At 32.5% G+C, this 19,423-nt stretch overlaps 1 protein-coding gene across 2 annotated transcripts in view; it reads left to right on the top strand.

Annotated features, from left to right (window-relative positions):
- The window catches only part of LOC145241407 (potassium voltage-gated channel subfamily KQT member 1-like), a 268,765-nt gene extending 250,424 nt beyond the window's left edge, over positions 1 to 18,341 (top strand). Inside the window, exons 12-16 of one of the 2 annotated variants that reach the window (XM_080104334.1) lie at positions 8 to 55; positions 9,024 to 9,099; positions 13,680 to 13,774; positions 15,096 to 15,195; positions 18,049 to 18,341. In XM_080104334.1, the coding sequence (XP_079960460.1) occupies positions 8 to 55; positions 9,024 to 9,099; positions 13,680 to 13,774; positions 15,096 to 15,195; positions 18,049 to 18,189 (460 nt within the window). In that variant the 3' untranslated portion in view covers positions 18,190 to 18,341. The remainder of the gene's footprint in view (positions 1 to 7; positions 56 to 9,023; positions 9,100 to 13,679; positions 13,775 to 15,095; positions 15,196 to 18,048) is intronic. The other variant, XM_080104335.1, reaches the window with a different exon arrangement.
- Positions 18,342 to 19,423: the final 1,082 nt, after the last annotated feature.

The raw sequence follows: 19,423 nt of genomic DNA, 5'->3' as shown, positions 1-19,423 counted from the left end.
TCTAAAGGAACAACATTTTCGGCCCTGCCTTCGTCTTTCCTCAGTTTATTGGAGGGTATGTGTGTTTACGGTGTGTGGTGGTAGCAAGGAATCAAAGAGTATAGCCAATGGGATAAAGAAATATTTACATGTGACTTTGTGACCATCCCAGCATTTTCAGAATATATATATATATATATATATATATATATATATATATATATATATATATATATATGTATATATATATATATACCTGGCGTTGTTCGGTATTAAACATAACATTAAATTCCTTAAAAAAGACGAAGTTAAAAAAAAAGAAAAGAAACTCAGACATGTGCATGCAAGTAATATGTTTTTATTTAAACAGTTCACTTCTTGTAAGTAAAAATAAAAGACACTCAAGCTGAGATCGAAATCAAAACCAAAAGCCAGTGAGGCAAGTATGATAACCATTAGACCAGCTTGCTACGATCTTTAAAAAGTGTTCTCAAGCCCCATGAAAGAGTTGACAAACTAATAAAAATCCGATAACCCCAAGTATCAATCTTTCAGTTTTGATTTTTTGATTCCTTAGCAGGCCTTTTTTCCAGATGAAAACCAATTAAAACGTTTTTCACGTGTCTAAATACCTATATACCAATTTTGAGTCTGTAGATCAAAAAGTATGGCATTATCACGTTTGACACACCGGTTCCCGTCAGATCACCAAAGTTAAGCAACGATGAGCCTGTCTGTTAACGGATGGGTAACCATTTGGGCCTTTCAGGTGCTGTATGTGCTCTCTGCTTATCTCAGCATTGTTTCCAGTCGTCCTGGACTTCTCCTTGCCACTGGAATCAAACAGTGCTGATTCAGGAGAGGTGTGGTTGGGGATTGCGCAACTCTTGCCACATAATTACACACGCAGCTGCCCCTACAGGGGTATCCTTTGTCTTTCGAGACTGAACGGAGGTATCAAGATAAAAAACTCATTGAGTATATAGGTTGAGAAGTGTCCTCACACACACACACTCACATTCTCACTTTTATAGATATATAGATGTGTGTGTGTGTGTGTCCGTGTGTGTGTGTGTCCGTGTGTGTGTGTGTGTTTATAATATGCATTTATTGAATGATAGGGCGTTTTATATTTTACATGGGGTAAGCAAAACTGAGAAGCCACAATACACTTAAAACGCATCTTTCAATTCATCAGGAGGTATTCAACCTGACAAATAGATCAGATGTTATTTGAATACATTGCAGTTTACTAATTGCGTCTAACCAATGAAATCCAAGTTATGAAAAACGTCCAATCATTCAATGAATGTATAATATTGCAATAAACACATACACTTTGATTTACTTAATAGAATACTTTGTCTTTATTTCTACATATTGTATGTACGTTTTTAATATATATACTAGGGTTGTGACGATTAATCGGAATCGGGAATCAGAAAAATCGACAAATTTAGGGGTATCAGTATCGGTATCGGTATCAGAATCGTAAAAATTGGTGCCTATTTTCCGATGCCAAAACGATTCTTTTAATTGTCTTGTTTATTTTATTTTGTCTAAAACAAAATCTTCCATTGCTGGCAACAAATAATAAAAATGATAAATATTTATTGATTTTAAAATACTAATGAAGCTAAAATCTATGGATCATCCTCCACAAGTATAAATTCACGTTTATGAAAATATCTGCATATTTAACATGTGTTTTTTTTACAGAAATCGGAGAAAATAACAACTCTATAGTTAAATATGTAGAGGTTTATAAAGACTCAGAATCGGAATCGGTAATTTAATACGGAATCGATAATTGTATCAGAATCATGAAAAATATTGGAATCGTCCCATCACTAATATATGCGTATACATAACCAGCATTATTACGTTAAAGTTAAGAGTCTTTTTATTACATTTTCGCTTCCACCTCTCCCCTTTTGTCTTTTCCTTTTCATCTCGCATTTTGCTAATTCCTACCCTCTGATGAGAAGAAAAGTATTTCTTCGAAACTCCGTGGATTAAGGACTATCCACTTATCAAGTGTTTCCTTTTCAGATTAAGTATTTTTTTTAACTCTTTTTCAAATTGGTTTTTAACATGTTTTATTAACTGTTTGCTCGTATATATATATAATAATAAAACATATATATATATGTACTTATTGATTTGTAAATCGCCACTTGTTCTCGTCTCCTCTTATCAACAGCGACTATAATTCATTCCTCGCATTGTGATAGCCTTCTAAATCTCTTTTACATATATATATATATATATATATATATATATATATATATATATATATGTGTGTGTGTGTGTGTGTGTGTGTGTGTGTGTATGTATAGTGTTGTATAATAATTCTCCAAGATCCAACTATCAAGTTTTCGCAGTTTGTCATTTATTACTTTTCTAAAGGTAGCCATTACAATATTATTTCACATTGCGACTAACAAGTCAGTAAATTAAGTTATTGCTGCATATTTAATCACGTACTCATCAGATGTTTACATTTTCTAATTTTTTTTTAATGTAAACAACTGAAGAGTTCATGACTAAATATGCAGCAATAACATAATTTTGCAGACTTGTTAGTCGCAATACGAAATGATATTGTAATGACTACCTTTTGAAAAGTAATAAATGATCAACTATATATATATATATATATAAAAGTGAGAATGCGTGTGTGAGGACACTTCTTAACCTATATACTCAACGAATTTTTGATCTACAGACTTGAGATTTGGTATACAGGGTATTCAGACATGTGGAAAACTTTTTAATCGGTTTTCATCCTGCAAAAATTTGAAAAATATCTTTAGATTTTGTTTTCAATCTAAGCTCGAGTATTTTTTTTTTGTTTACTTACAAGAAGTGAACTGTTTGGAGAAAAAACCCCATGATACTCGTATGCACATGTCTCAGTTACTGTATGATTTAAGTGCCCGGTTTATTTAAAATTACTCTGGATTGGAGAAAAGAGTATTAAATTGTAAAAACAGATTTTTAGAAGTGTTTATAAGTGCTTCTACTCTGATTCCTTGCGTTTGGTATACACTACGAGACCTGCTTTTCCTTCTTTTCGCAAAGATAGTTTGCCTTACACCCAAATTAGCAATATTGTTTATCAATTTAAATGTCAGTGCGATGCTGGGTTTGTCGGGCGAACATTTTTTCATTTGCTAACTCGTATAAACCAGCACGTTCCATCTAAAATCAGACAGGGGAGAGTAGGATCTGGTAGTCGCCCTCGTTCTGTAGCCTTGGACTCTGCTATTGGCCAGCGTTTTGTGACAATCCGTGATGTGCCGACAAATATAAAATAGAGTGGTTCGACAGTGCAGACTCCAAAAACCATTTAAAGATTTTGGAATCTGTCTCTATTGCGGTTCGAAAACCTTCTTTATGCCGGCAAAAGGAGACAACAAAAGCATTATTTCTCTTTGAGGAACTTTGACCCCTTTTCTCCCTCCTTTTCTTTTTTCTCCCTCGTTGTGCGCAGTTTAAGTCGCTTTTAAACGCCGTATTTACAGATTAAAAAAAAAAAAAAATTCTTATTTTGGCACATCCAAATTCCCCAGTAGTGATCTTTAATTTCGCCAATAATATTGTTTTGTATGCTATCGATTTTTTCCTGAAGAGCTGATAGCCGAAAGAGCTTTCGAGAAATTTCCGCACATATTATTTAAATCTATTTATAAATGTTGCACCGCCAAACAAACAAAGTACGGACAACTCCATTAAAAGTTTAACGAAAATAGAATTCATTGGCTTTTTATCATCTAAAATGACTAAATTGACTATCTTAGTATTAGCTAGAATCATCTAAGTCACCATAATACCACATATACTTTAGGAGCCATTCTACTAAAATTCTAATTGAATTTTTATTCCTAAAGTTTTATTTATGAATACAAATTTGTAAAACATTTGGAGGACATATTTAAAGACAAATAAATCACATAAAATACTTAAAACCGACTGTTGACAATTTAAAATGAGCTCATGCGAGGGGAGTTACGCCACGGTGTGATCAAACAAATATGATTATAAGTTTGAGCTATTAAAGGGAGGTAATATCGTTTATTTCATCTTTAGAAGACGATTGGATTTAACTCCCTTGATTTGAATGTGTTTTTGTATTGCATTAAAAAATCAAGAGACCACATGTTCAATTAGTAAACGTCCTATTTTGTAGGCGTGGAGAGTCATAAAAGGAGGGCCAACAAAACGGGTATGACGGTACAAGTTTAGTTTTTTTAAAGTATATAAAATAAAATGATTGAAATCGAACCTTCCCTTTCAGCTTCTCTGTTGTCGTTTGAATAAAGTTAATCTTCCTTTTTTATCTTTTACTATGTTTTATAACCAAGTACATGGTGTTGCCCGGGAGCCAAAGTAGAAATAATATAGTATCATATATATATATAAGGGATATAAGTTAGACAATCCGAAGTGCTCAATATCCTGGATAGAACAGGTATTTTTAAAGGCCAAGTTGCCCCGGAATAACAATTTAAATATCTTTTTCTATACTATGTAGCAGCCGTTATGCTGGGAGGAATAAATCCTCGGCAGGAACTTTTCATAGTAATCACCACCTCAACACCTACACATATGAAGAACACATAGGAGCATGACGTTGTGATGCGACCACTGCACATATAAAACAAAAGGAACCATGTTACGTTCCCTCGCATAGAAATAAAGTGAACAGGCTGGAACGTTCGAGAAGGCCTTTATATAAAGATTTGTCTGCCAAAAGTCAAATCAGTTTTTCCCCCAAATTCTCAACAACAGCACATTCTTGAGGAAATTTTCTCTATTTAGAGGTAAATCAGCATAGCCAATAATGCCACAAAATCAAACTGGTTTTTCTCTTCAATACCGATCATGGAAAGTTACTACACGTGACAAGGACTCAAATCTGCTTTTAAAACAATCTTATTATACGAACACAACACCCATGTATTCACTTATATGGATTTATGGACTGTTCTTCTAAAAAATAACCAGATGGACTTAAAGTCTGTGTGCTGCATATTATACATAAAAATCAGTAATTTCAAGCCTCATGCTAAATAGCCACATTAACTTTAAGCCCACGTATGACACTCTGATCATAAAAAAAATCAGTAATTTCAAGCCTCATGCTGATCTCACGATATCCTCACTTCAGTAATCCTTCATTTTGAACATTCCACACAAGAAAATACTTATGTTGTAACAATTTAGACTATTACAAGTATTTTAATGGTGGATGCTCTGACGAACTACAAGCCCTTGTACCCGCCTCAATGAAAATACCCCCGACAAAACCGACAAGCAGCGAAGTCCCACCCCTATACAGTTGAGATCCCTAGATGAAAGAAAGCCTTTTACTCTAATAGCTTCTTCCCCAGAACTGCAGGACTTTGTAATTCTCTTCCGGTTTCCTGCTTCCCCAACTGTACTGACATGCAGAAGTTCAAGTAAAATGTGAACAGACATCTTGCTGTCCAACTCCTTACATAGTACCCCTGCAACTAAGATCCCTGATTGTAGCCCCCTACATCAAAGTAACAATGTGCCTTGTTTGGGGTGAAAATGTAATAAAAAAATATTCCTAACACGTAAATAAATGTTGTTTATGCCATGTAAATACAGTAATTTTGTGTTCTTTGTCTAGTGTCGTTATTTTCTGGATTTTATTTTCGTTTTTTATTTTTCCACGTAAGGATGTGGATTGGGTAAACATTTCTATGGATCGATGATCCAGTTTAATTTGCATTTAATGGTCTAGCGGATGCACTCCTACTTTCAACTTTAATAATATTACGACACATGCTACCACGGTTGTAAAAATTGAAAAATTCCTATTATGAATTGGTTATCCTACCGAACCACATTCCTACAAATCGGTGACTCTGCCGTGACTCTATCCTACAACTATTTAATATAAGATAAATCTACTCGGTGTTGCCTGGGTGGGGGGTGGGTGTCATAATGGTAATAGTACAGTACTATATCCGGTAAATCGTATATAGTAATAAAATAATATATAGAGAGCAAGTATATATATTATTTAATTGGAATTCATTATTGAGATGAGTATTTTTTATTAATTTATTTATTTATTGTGGACCATCATCCTCATTTTTCTTAGATGTTGTTTCATGACGTTTCGGCCAACTATTCGTCTGCCCTTCGTCAAGTGGTAACATTCGTCATGTGGTAACATTCGTCATGTGGTAACAACTACGGATGGCAGTAATTGCTGAAAATGCAGTTAGGAGATTCGGAGTTCCTATCTCGTCACGGTTACAACCTGACGAAAGCCAAAGGAATAGTTGGCCGAAACGTCGTGAAACAACATCTAAGAATGATGAGGATAATAGTCCTCAATAAATGAATAATTTGATAAATGATACTCATGTCAATAATGAATTCCAATTAAATAATATATATACTATTCGGTACGGACCCGACCATGGAAGATCAGATAATAAATACACGTTGATTTATAAGATCAAAAACTCCAACCTCGATCGCCAATCGGGAAACAACATCTAAGATAGATGAGGATAATACAAGTAGTACGCAATAAATAAATAAATTAGAGCAAGTATGTTTAAATGTCTTTTTTTTTTACCAGGAATTTTCTTATTACAATTTTAAAACCGTGGTATTACAATTTTAAGATAATCTACTTAGTGTTGCTGTGAAGTCATAATAGTAAAAATAAATTAGCATATGCGAAAAGTAATGAATTGTAATAGTGGAGTGTTCGATATACTAGATGGAGCAGATGTATTTAAACGTAGCAGTTCTCGGCAGAAAGAGCATCTTTATCATTTGTTATTATATTGAAAAACTAAACAATGCAGATGGTGTTGGAGACTGCCATTAGAGTAATCATAGAATATCATATATGGTAAGTATTTTATGTTAGTTAATCAAAGTACTCAATATCCTGGATAGAGCAGATATTTTTAAAGTGCATGTTAAGCATAAAAAACATCACTATGATTTATTATAATATTTTCATATAGGGTGGCCCACTTAAAAGTAACCCCGCCCCCAAATGTAGTAGACAGGAGGAACATTTTTTAATTGTTTAAATTACCTGTAGCATTGTTCAAATTAACCGTAGTGTTATAAAAGATGCTGGAAGTGCTCCCCGTTTACATCTATGCATTTCTGGACACGTTTAACAACGTTTGCAGATCCTGCCTGTAGATCTTCTCTAGCGATTCTCCTAATAGCGTTGATAGTGCTCTTCTTTAGTTGGTCTAGATTGTGAGGATTATTTGCAGAACATTTTTGTTTTAAAGTCCGTTAAAGATAAGAATCAGACGATGACAAATCCGGGGAACTTGGTGGCCATAACACTTTGCTTATTGTTCTCTCTTCCGTAAACATGTCATGAACTCGTGTTAATGATCTGTGAGACGTGTGGCATGTAGCGCCATCTTGTTGGGAAAAGAATTGCATTTTCTCTTGTGGTGTCAGTTGGCCGTTAAAGGAAAGATTAGGGAGATCGGGCTATTTTAAGTAGGCTGCTTAATCTGAAAAAAAAAATTGATTAAAGAAAGAATATAGATTGGGCTACCTTTAAGTGGGCAACTCTGTACAACAAATCTCATTCGCATGGTCGGGAGTCATAATAATAATAATAATAATAATAATAATGCAATATCATATCAGAGATGTGATATATAGTAATAGAAGAGTGCATAATATCCTAGATAGAGCAGGTGTGTTTAAATGCGGTGTTGCATGGGAGAAATAATTTATTTATCTTTTGTTATTATGTTGTACACAAGTTATTTATATTTATAGTTTTATGACATTTTCTTAGTTATTTCAATGAGTTTGTGTTGACTTTTCGAAAAATTGATCAGTGGATATATACAGTTGAAAAATGGCAAGCGAAATGTGATTTTTTTCCATCAGAAATAAAATTATGTTATTAACAACACACACACACATGCATACATATATACATACATATATATATGTATATATATATATGTATATATATATGTATATATATATATATATATATATATATATATATATATAATTTCAGGTTACTATTTTCCAGAGGAAAAGTAACCAATGAAGTTTAAACGAGGCTAATACAAGAGTGCCCAATACCGAAGAAGGGCAAGATATACTTTTTATTTGTTTTACATATGCATTAATATGTCGCTACACATTTATGAGCATGTTTCGGTCAGCCAATTACTAGTAACTAGAGATCTCTGAAGACAATGTTGCTTATACAAAAGCTTAGTCTGTAATATAAATCACTCAGGGATTCAACAATCACAAAAAAAATATGTTATCATGAGGTCATATTACATGTTATTAAGAATATATGTGAGGAAGAAAAAAAAAGAATATAAAGCTCGACAGATATTAATTTTCAATTCAAGAGCGCGTATGAATAAACGATGCAACATGATAGACAAGAATTATGTGATTTAATGTCAACTTGTGAGTCAAGAAAACTTACGTGAGTTTCTGGATTAATTCTGAACATACGTAAACAAATTCAGTTTATTACGAGAAAACCTCATCTTCAAAGGCCGAAGCTGAAAACCACACAAAAATCCATTTAATAAAGCTTTCAGAAAATGTCCGGGAAACGTGGATGGTAGAACTCAGGTTGTACATATTAAGCTTAATTTTCGGAAAATTTAAAAGTCGAATTGTTTACAAATGGAAGAAACGGCGTTTATACATAAGAGATGTAAGAATTTGTTTTCGATATTTTCTTAGTTATTTGGATGAGTTTGTCTTGACTTTTCGCAAAATAAATCAGTGGGTATTTTGATGTGCATCCGAGTTTTTCTCATCATTCAACTTTTGAATGTGCATGTGCGTGTAGAGGCTTTGTAATAGCATAGAAGTTAAACGTCTTTAAGGTTTTATCGATGGATGTCTAAAACATTTTTGTTATCCTCGTGAAGCATTAGTATTGTTAAGTCATTTTACGTTTGTTTTCAGTTATTTTCTTCTTGATTTCTATTTAATTCCGATCGTTTTTCCGTTATGTTTTTCAGTTTAAGTGAACATCATAAAATTGCAATTCGAGTCCTCAGGAAAATAAAGTACTTCGTCGCACGCAGAAAATTACAGGTATGTCAATTTGTTCGTATTGGATTCAGGCTAGGAAACATGTTTAAAGTAGATGAAGAATCCCTGCAAATCAAAAGTGGGATTTAAAGACATGCGGACGGGTTAAATTTAATGACCGTTGCAAAATTAAAAGTAGGATTCAAAGAAGCAAGAACAGGTCAAATTGAATGACCGTTGCAAAATTAAAAGTAGGATTTAACTAAGCGAGAACGGGTCAAATTTTATGACGGCTGCAAAATTAAAAGTAAATTTGTAGAAGCGCGAACGGGTCAAATTTAATGACCGTTGCATAATTAAATATGTGATTCCAAGACGTGAGAACGAGTCAAATATAATGACCGTTGCAAAACTACAAATGGGATTAATAGACGCGAGAACTAGTCAAATTTAGCGACCGTTGCCAAATTAAAAGTGGGGTTCATAGACACAACCGCAGGTCAGATTCAATCAGCTACCTAATAGTAATGTTCAAAGGCATGCTCACGTGTTGAATTAAAAAAATGAACTCAGTTCAAAGACCTGACAGATGACCAGATGACCAGATGACCAGATGACCAGATGATTGTTTATTTTTTAGGCGATTCAAGCTTCTGCAAAGAGCTCAAAAAGATCGTGCCTCAGGATTGTCTGATCTGCACGAAGTCCTCCCCGAGAGCAATTATTCATTAACCTGCAGGGTTCACATGTTTTATCCGCAATCCCAAGACCAGCAAATCCCTGCAGTTACACTAGAAGTCAGAGATGGTTTGGTCTAGAACGCACAAAGGAGTGACACAGAAGCAACGTTGCCACTTTTATTCCAATAATTTGTGATTCTGCACCTGACACATATCTACTTGCTACATGCAGAGTCAGAGATTACTAGAAGGCAATGGATTTTGATACTGATTCCTTCTGGATTTTCACCTACGCCCTGTTAACCGTGTTGCACCCGTAATGCCACATCATGTCAGTCATATTTATAATGAGTGATCCTGCCAGAATCCAAAGCTCTAGACGACATAGCTCAGACGCTACCACATTGTCTCCACCCCAGCCACCGTGAAGAAAGGTTGAGCCTTATAGGAAAGATATAATGTCACAATCAAGAATGCTTATTATTATTATTATTATTATTATTATTATTATTATTATTATTATTATTATTATTATTATTATTATTATTGAGTTTATTATTATTTTATTATTATTAATATTTTATTATTGTTATTGTTACTATTGTTTATTATTATAATTATTATTACTATTATTACTATTATTATTGTTATTATTGTTATTATTATCATCATTTGTTATCATTATTTTTATTATTTTCTCATTATTATTGTTATTATTATTTTAATATTGTTATCGTTATTATTATTTTCAATATTATTTCAATATTATTATAATTATTGCTATTATTTTAATTATTATGTTATTATTTATTATTATTGTTATTATTATTAATATTATTAATGTTCTTTTAGTAATCTTTTTATTATTCTATCATAATTATTGCTTTTATTATCGATATTATTATTATGTTATTATTTTTATGACGACTTTATTATTATTTTATTGTTATTATATTATATTATATTATTATTATATTATTATTATCTTATTATTTTTTATTATAATTTTATTGTTATTATTATAATTATTGTTGTTATTTTATTATTATTTATTATTATTATTATTTGTATATCTTTAAAAAAATATGTGACTCTCCTTTTATTTTAGAAATCAAGGCACCTTTTCCTGAGGTTAACACTTAATCTGTATATGAGATAGACAGATATTCAAATGTTGCATTAAATTCTCAAATATTGAGAGACAAAAAAGCGAAGGACATTCATTTTCCTCTCACTAATAGACCGCTTAACTATCTTATGGTGTATTATTTTTGTGGTCACTTGGTCTTACCATATGCCAGGGCAAGAATTCATGTAGTCTATTGGAATTTCCAGGTTAGTTCCGTTGCTATAGGCAACTTCACTTAGAGAAGATTCACCATTCCTTCATATAAGCCAGTGTGGAGTAAATATACCGAGGAAATCTTATTTGGACTGCAAATGCTATGCGATTTTAAGTATCTAGAAAGGGTATGTATAGAGAAGTGTGTTAATGCCAGGTTGTCCTGGCAAACACTGAGAGCTTAGCTACATGAGGATAGTATCTAGTAGACATTCTAATTCTTTCTTATATGAATTTTTCCTGTTTCATTTTGCTTCAGTTGAAGTTCATATAAATCAAAAGATCTCATTTTCAAGAGCTAACACTTGATTTCTATATGAGATACATAGATATTCAAAAAGTCCATTAAAGTTCTCTTTTACCTCTGAAACACTGAGTTATTAAAGAAGTTGAGAACAATTTTCCTATCCTCTATTGACCATTCAAATATGTTATAATATATCTTTCTTGTCGTCTTTTGCTCTTACTAGATTCCAGACGGGATTTTATCTAGTCTAGTGGAGTATCCATCTTCGTGCTGTTACTTGAGGTAGATGAAAAGAACACGGAGTATTCCACTGGTCCAGAAAATATCTTAGTAATGACACAATCTTCTACTCAGACACGTTCTAGGATAGCGTCCGACAGAGCACTATTTCTTTCCTTGACATAGTATAAAACGTGTTGCTACAGTTTCTCTACTTTATCGTAATTTTCATGATAGATGCTGTACTGAGCTTCAATCTCTGACCCGCTCCCTAAAAACATTCACAGCAAGAACTTGTCTAGCTACAACGGCAGCAAAGAACTTTGTGTATGTAAATTGAAATGAATATGCACAGTTTCTTTTCAAGAATTTGTTATCTATGGAACACAATACCATGGGGTTGCTTCCGTGTTGATTGCAACATAGTCATCTTCAAGTGCATTGTCTATGAATACTTGTTGAGACGCCGTCTTAAGTACTCGGATTCTATTCTTTCCACCTCATTTCCAATCCTTTCATAATATTGTTCCTCATCCAACTGATAAGCTTATTAACTTTTATCTGCAACTCACTTTTAGTCTTGGTAAGTGGTCACTCTTCAGTAAAAAAACATGACAGTGCAACATTAAGTATATTTTAGCCAGTTTTAAGACATCAATTAGCACATGCATAAACTTAACAGTTCTCAATTACAAGTCATCATGTTGATTCAATTACAATGGAACAGTCAATGCCAGGATCGAATCAAACAAACAAGTGTGGATTTCCATCTGGCACTTACTTGTGGGATCTGGTAACACTTTATGGTCAGATTAAATGACAGTCAATGGTGAATTCCAAAATAGAGTTAGTTGTGGGATTAATGGCAGTTGTTAGATCCAATGACACAGATAGTTAAAGATTCAATAATATAGTAAATTGTGGGATTTAATTATACAATTAGTTGTGAAATTCAATTACATAGTTGTGGGATTTAATGTCACAGTCAATTGTGAGATTCAATGATATAGTTGTGAGATTTGATTATACAGTCAGGTGTGATATTTAATTATACAGTCAGTTGTGAGATTAAATGACATAGTTTGGGATTTAATGTCACAGTTTGTTGTGAGATTCAATGAAATTTAGTCCTGAGATTTAATGACATAGTCAGTTGTAAAATTAAATTATATTGTCAGTAGTGAGATTCAGTGAGATGGTCAGTTGTGGGATTGAATGACAGCTGGTTGTGGAATCCAATATCATCTTTATTTATATGATCCAATGTCATAGTCAATAGTTGGATCAAGAAACATTTAATTGTAAGATCCAATGAATTTAATATTTGTGGAACCAGTGACACCTTCAGTTACGTGATTCAGTAGTACAGCTGATGGGGAGGTCCAAGTACACACGTGTAATATCCAACTATTCTATGGTATAATGGATTATTGAACATCACTGGTAACCATTTCATGTAAGAGATTGACCCTAAAATCATTGTAAAAATGCAAGATTTATTGGTTTCTCATAAAAACTGACCGAGTTAGTGTTTTTAAAAAGTAATGGAAAATGACTTGTAAGTTGAAAATGCTCAACTTCGAAATTTGAAACTTTTTATGCTTAAATCTTGTTCAACTTTTAGTGTGATGTATAGTAGACCCAACCCAACATAAAACCATAAAAAAATCCAAAATGTTGCAACTTTTTGTGTCAGTTGGTGCATTGGTCCATTTAACTACATGGACGATTTATAAAACTGACTAAATAAATATGTCATTAAAACACATGAATGCCTATGGGAAGGACACTTAAACATATAAACGAAATCATTATTAACAACTGCACAAAACATGGTAAGGAAAAACTATATGAAAGAAAAGATAAGACAATACCTAGGGAAAAAAGTAAATATATTGGATTCGATGATGCTAACATTTGTGAGATCCGATGATACAGTCAATGGTGGAATTCATTGATGCACTTAATTGCAGGAACCAATGACAGATAACGATGCTTGGATGCATATGAGTATCGAGCAAAATTTAGTAATTTTAAGACATCTTAATGAGATCTTTATTCTTTTTTATGATAAATCATTTTCTGAAACGATTTGAATGCTGATATATGAACGAAACACTGAACTGATGTGCCCATACTTTTCTTATTAATGCAGCAAGCCCGGAAGCCGTATGACGTTCGTGATGTCATTGAACAATATTCACAAGGTCATCTCAACATGATGGTTCGAATCAAAGAGCTCCAAAGAAGGTGAGTACTATATGACACCACCCCACACACAAATGTATGCGTTTATATAAAACGGAAATAATTATCTCGTTATTCTGCTGTTGTTCTCGTTTTATTAGTAGAATATCATAGAAATATACTTTGAGGGTATTAGGGGAGAGCATTGCACACGTTCCAAAGATGGCATTGTCGCGCATGTGCGCACACACACACACGTGCGTGCACACATATCTAGCTTCTTGTTTACTATAGATTCTTAAGTTATTTTGATTGCGTCTGATCGCAGCAAATTCCAAAGTCTAACTCTGCTTTTTTTTGCATCTATCCTACCTGGTGTCATTTTTTTTATCTATTGCTCCCAGAGAAGAAGACTAAACAAAAAGGCGATGCCTTCACCAGTTGTCTGTCGCTTTTGCATTTGAAGTTATTGATGTAAGGGAGATAACTTCGTTTGACTAATAGATTCTACGATGACATTTTTTTTTAATATAACAAAGTTGATAACAGTAATAAAAAAACTGTATTGTAATTATTATTAAACAGAATTTTATTTTATAAAAATTTCAATTCCTTTGCAACTATCGTTTCATTTCCTTTCTGTTTTATAATATTAAAAACTGCAATTTTTGTTATTAATGTGGATAAATAATCAAGTGTTAACTATTCTACACGTTCTCAAATGGATTGTTAACTATGCTGTACTGCCTACTAACAATTTCTGAGGGTAAATTCGACAAACTGCTGCCAAAAAATTGCTTCTCCAAAGTCGACACACTACTGTTAAAACTTGACACTCCAAAACTGGATACACTGTTAGAGCTTGCTACTCAAATGTCTAAATCCAAAATTAACACCAGTTTGAAAGACCAGACCATTTATTTCACCGAAAGCATCTCATTCGCATATCAAATGACAAAATCGCAAGCACATAAAAAGAAACAGCAGTCATCTTATTTTCTTTTAATTTTTTTGTCTCTGCCACCGGACACTTAAGGCTGCAAAAAATCAGGTTTGTATTAATTTTAAAGGCATTTAAGTGCAATTAATATATTCATTTTTTTTATGTTAAAGACCTTAACATCTCTTTAATAAAAGGTTTTGTTTAATAAAATTTAGAATCCTTCTGCAACTATCGTAGCATTTTTTTTCTTTTAACATTAAAGGCCTTAACACTTTTTTTTCAAAAAGTACAATCTCACAAAGTTGCATTGGTTTTAGCTTTCCAAATTATTTCTGATAAAAAAAAAAAACGAATCTCTAAGTCAAGTCTGATGTGACTTCAATATTTAACAGAGTGACATTTTAATATGTTATCGCTTTTGCATGTTTATTTTTTTTTTAGACTTGACCAAACTTTGGGACGACCCTCCGCACTTTATCAGAATGTCCGAGATAGAGATAAGATGACCATCGGCGCTCGGATTGTACGAGTGGAGAATCGGGTGATTACATATTTTTGTTATTATTGATTAATAACATTTTTTTTTGTTTAAATACAGAATGTAGCAAAATAATTTCTCATGCTGAAAATTGATACTGTCATTTCTATTCCTCTTCTTTTTCATTCCCTTTTACTTTATTGTCCATTTTACATGCTGGCATGTGTTGGACAGTTTTAAGAAATTAACTTTCAAACTAACCTTTCTCGAGCCAAGTCTATAATCAGCCTTTTGACTTTCAAGATCATTTTTCTCACTTCTTCCAATGTTATTCCTGGTCTTACGCACATTGAATCAGTATGTTTTTTTTAAACAAACATGGTTTTATGCTCCCAAAAATCTTTTTTTTTTATTAAAAAACTTTTTTGCAACAATTTTCTGGTTCATTATCTCGTCTAAAGAAGGCTGAGAAATAATGGTAAGCAACTGTGCAGTTCAAAATATTAGAAAACAAAGCTATGATGCGGTGGTCATATTTAGGAGCTACTCTACTGGTTGTTTCTTCTGGTCATCAAATTAAAGAATTCTCTCTCTCAAATACAAGCTCAATCTAATATTATTTAGACAAGGATGCAAGAACCCGTGGCACAGTGGTTAGAGTACTGGGAAAAAATCAATTGTAAAAAGTGATATTCTCCTGAAGGTTGAAGGTTCAATCCTCAGTGTAGGCGACTGAAAAACACATTTAGGACCTCTGTCCAGTCATGGCTGACGGAAAAAGAGCACACTACCCCCCCCCCCCGTGAAGTAAATAAAGGGTTCTGCTCAAAATTCGGTCCCAATTCCGAAGTTCGAGAGAAACATTCCGGAGTTCGATAAGATACACCTGAAGAAGGTCGGAGGTTATATCGACCGAAACGCTGTGAAAATCACACTCAAGATGAGAACAGTGGTCCGATGAATCTAAATAATACGAATAACCAATCCTCATCTAAAAATTCAGGAACCTCAATCAAATAATACTACTTCATCATCACCACCACACTCAGTTTAATGCCCATTTTATATGCTGACGTGTGTTGGACAATTAAAAAAAAAATTGGCTTCCAAACTAACCTATCTTTAGCTAGATTTTTAATTATCCTTCTTCCTCTAAAGCCCATCCTCATCACTTCCTTCAATGTTTTCTTTAGCCTTACCTTCTAAACTGAACTTTCTAATCAACTCTTTGACGTTTACTAATTCGATCATTTTTTTATATCATTTCTATTCATGCAACACATGTTCTCAATTATTATTACCTGTATATGGGGGTTTGTCAGGACAACCGTGCATTAGAATACTTTCCCCTACAAATAAACCCTAACTAAATGTTAAAAATCACATAGTATTTCCACACTGATTTTTACGAGGAATAGTGCACCTTTTCCAGGTGATGTTACCTCAAGTAATAGCATGAAGCTGGAGACTCCACCATACTAAATGAATTCTGAAATCCAGTAAGACCGAGCGAGAATAATTAGAGAATAATTAGATAAGGGGAGACAACTATGTTTTGGTTTGTACGTTAAACTCAAATATGGCGTCGATCTTGTGATGAATACGCCTACTTTTTAGTAAAAAAACGATGTAAAATAATGTTTTCTAAAGTAAGATTTCGAGTTTACAAAAAATCTGATTTTAGTAATTTTTTATTTTAACTGTAACGCAACACTCACCTCTAAATTTATGACTTTTATAAGTTTTCGAATATGCTGGATACAAATATAACATTCAAATCTGAAGCAGACAAGTAGTTTTCTGGATGTGAAGACATTTTTTCCAATGTTTTACTTAATTAATTTTAGTAGCCGTTTCCGTTCTTAACATGTGGGAGGAGAGTGTTTTGTAACATGCATGCACATTAGAACGTGTTCGGTTAGGGAAAACATAACCGACAGTGAAATCATAAGGGATTACATATCATAATAAATATCTTAATATACAGAAAACTATTTATCTGTCACAATATTAAATGTGGTATTCGTTTCCAGCATACCCGAATAATATAAAACTCGTTAATTTTACGGTGAATGTTGAGTTGCAATTATAAATACAAAAATATCCTGATTTTTTCCTGGCAAATCATTGTTTTGGTTGAAAATATTTGGATAAAACTTGTGAAGAATGCGCTGTTTTACGGTTGTTGTAAAAATGGAACGGAAATTTAAATTTCGTTCCGTTTTAAATTCTGTACATTTTTACATTACTCATCGTTCACATTCGACGTCAACTTTTATAGGTTTTCAGGTATGCTGTCAAGGTTGGGGTGTCTCTTCCGAAAGCCGTTCTTAACATGGGGGGGTTTAGGGTGTCTCTACCGAAGGGCGTTCTTAACATGGGGAGGTTGGGATGTTTATTCGTTTGAAGCATACCCAAAAACCTATAAAAGTCGGTATTTCCAATGTGAACGGTAAGTTGGACTTATGTAAAAAAAATAACACAAAGGTATACTAAATTGATTTTTTTCGTTTAAAATTAATTTTTTTTTTTGTTAAGAAAATTTTATTTTTATATATAAAAAGGACGATTGTTGCATGTTATTCTTTCGTGTTCTTTTTTTTTGGGGGGGTACAATGAAAAAAAAAGGATTAAAACGGAACAGAATTTAAATTTCCGTTCCATTTTTACAACAACCATAAAACAAATCTTGATTGTCTGAAAACAACAACAACAACAACAACAACAACAACAACAACAACAACAACAACAACAACAACAACAACAACAACAAACAAAAACACCCCCCCCCCAAAAAAAAAAAAAACAGCTGTTAAAATGAATATTGAAAAGTAAACATATCATTGTTGAAATCTGTTTTTTTTTCTCCTATTCCTATTCTTTAATGTTTTTTTTTCCTAACAATTTATTTCTCAGATGTGTGAGATGGATCAAAAACTGGACAATGTCCTGGAGTTGTTGCAAACTGTGATGAAGCAGGTGATAACAGAATCAGCCGATCAAAGAATCTGTTCGAAACAAAGTGAAGATGTTGAAGACGGCGCTGACAAGGTATAAGGCCGCCGCGAACTGGTTAGATCTATGACGATATACCTCAAAAGACAACACTGATAACACGAAACCTCCAAATAAATAAGATCTCACACAAAAGATGGATAAGAAAAATGGGAAAACATGTGTAAGAAAATAAATGTCAACCTTTATTTTTTTTAAGTCAGTCTACTTTGTATGAATTCATTAGTTTTATACCTATATCTGCTCGTTAACGAAAGTTCTGTCCATTTTTTTAACGTTCATGAAACGAGGTAAAATAACATATATATATTATGTTATTATTTTATTAATAAAACAGTAATCTACGTAAACGTGTTTCGCTGTACTACAGCTCATCAGTTTAGCTCGACTGAACTTGACTACACGCTGATGAGTTGTAGTGTAGCGAAACGCGTGTACTGTTTTATAAATAAAATAAAATAAATTAATAATATATATATATATATATATATATATATATATATATATATATATATGTTATTTATTTGTTTATGTCCAAATAACATGGACGACCTTTTTAAGGGAAAACTACTTCCCTGATCTTCTAGGTAGGAAACGCTAATACCGAATATTTAATTATCACTAAAAAATAAACAACAAAAAAAAAATTGACATAACGTAAAATATCAGGTTTATGTAACCGCAAACGTCCTTAGGTCAGTGTTTCCTTATTTCTTTTTCCTTGGTTGAACCCTTCCAATAATAGTGATGATATCAAGAAACCCCCAAGTAAAAAAATATTTTGCAATCAAATTTTTTTTTCTTCTTTCTTTCATAATGCAATATATTTCTTCTTTTTATAACTGGTTTACGTTAAAAAAATGTATTTCTGGAATTTATTGACAATTTTGAAAAAAGTAAACAATTTTAGTTCAAACATCTTTTTTTCCCTGTTTATTCACGATTTCGTAAGCTTATTCACAATTTCATAAGTTTATTTATAATTTCATAAGCTTATTCACAATTTCATAAGTTTATTCATAATTTCATAAGTTTATTCACAATTTCCTAAGTTTATTCAAATTTCATAAGTTTATTCACAATTTCGTAAGTTTATTCACAATTTCATAAGTTTATTCACAATTTCATAAGTTTATTCACAATTTCGTAAGTTTATTCACAATTTCATAAGTTTATTCACAATTTCATAAGTTTATTCACAATTTCATAAGTTTATTCACAATTTCGTAAGTTTATTCACAATTTCATAAGTTTATTCACAATTTCCTAAGTTTAT

The sequence above is a fragment of the Euprymna scolopes genome, chromosome 20 (assembly GCF_053919585.1).
Source record: "Euprymna scolopes isolate OS-2025 chromosome 20, ASM5391958v1, whole genome shotgun sequence".
In the NCBI taxonomy this organism is placed as follows: domain Eukaryota; kingdom Metazoa; phylum Mollusca; class Cephalopoda; order Sepiida; family Sepiolidae; genus Euprymna; species Euprymna scolopes.
Note: the sequence above shows the minus strand (reverse complement) of the source record. Positions and strands in the feature narration are given on the sequence as shown.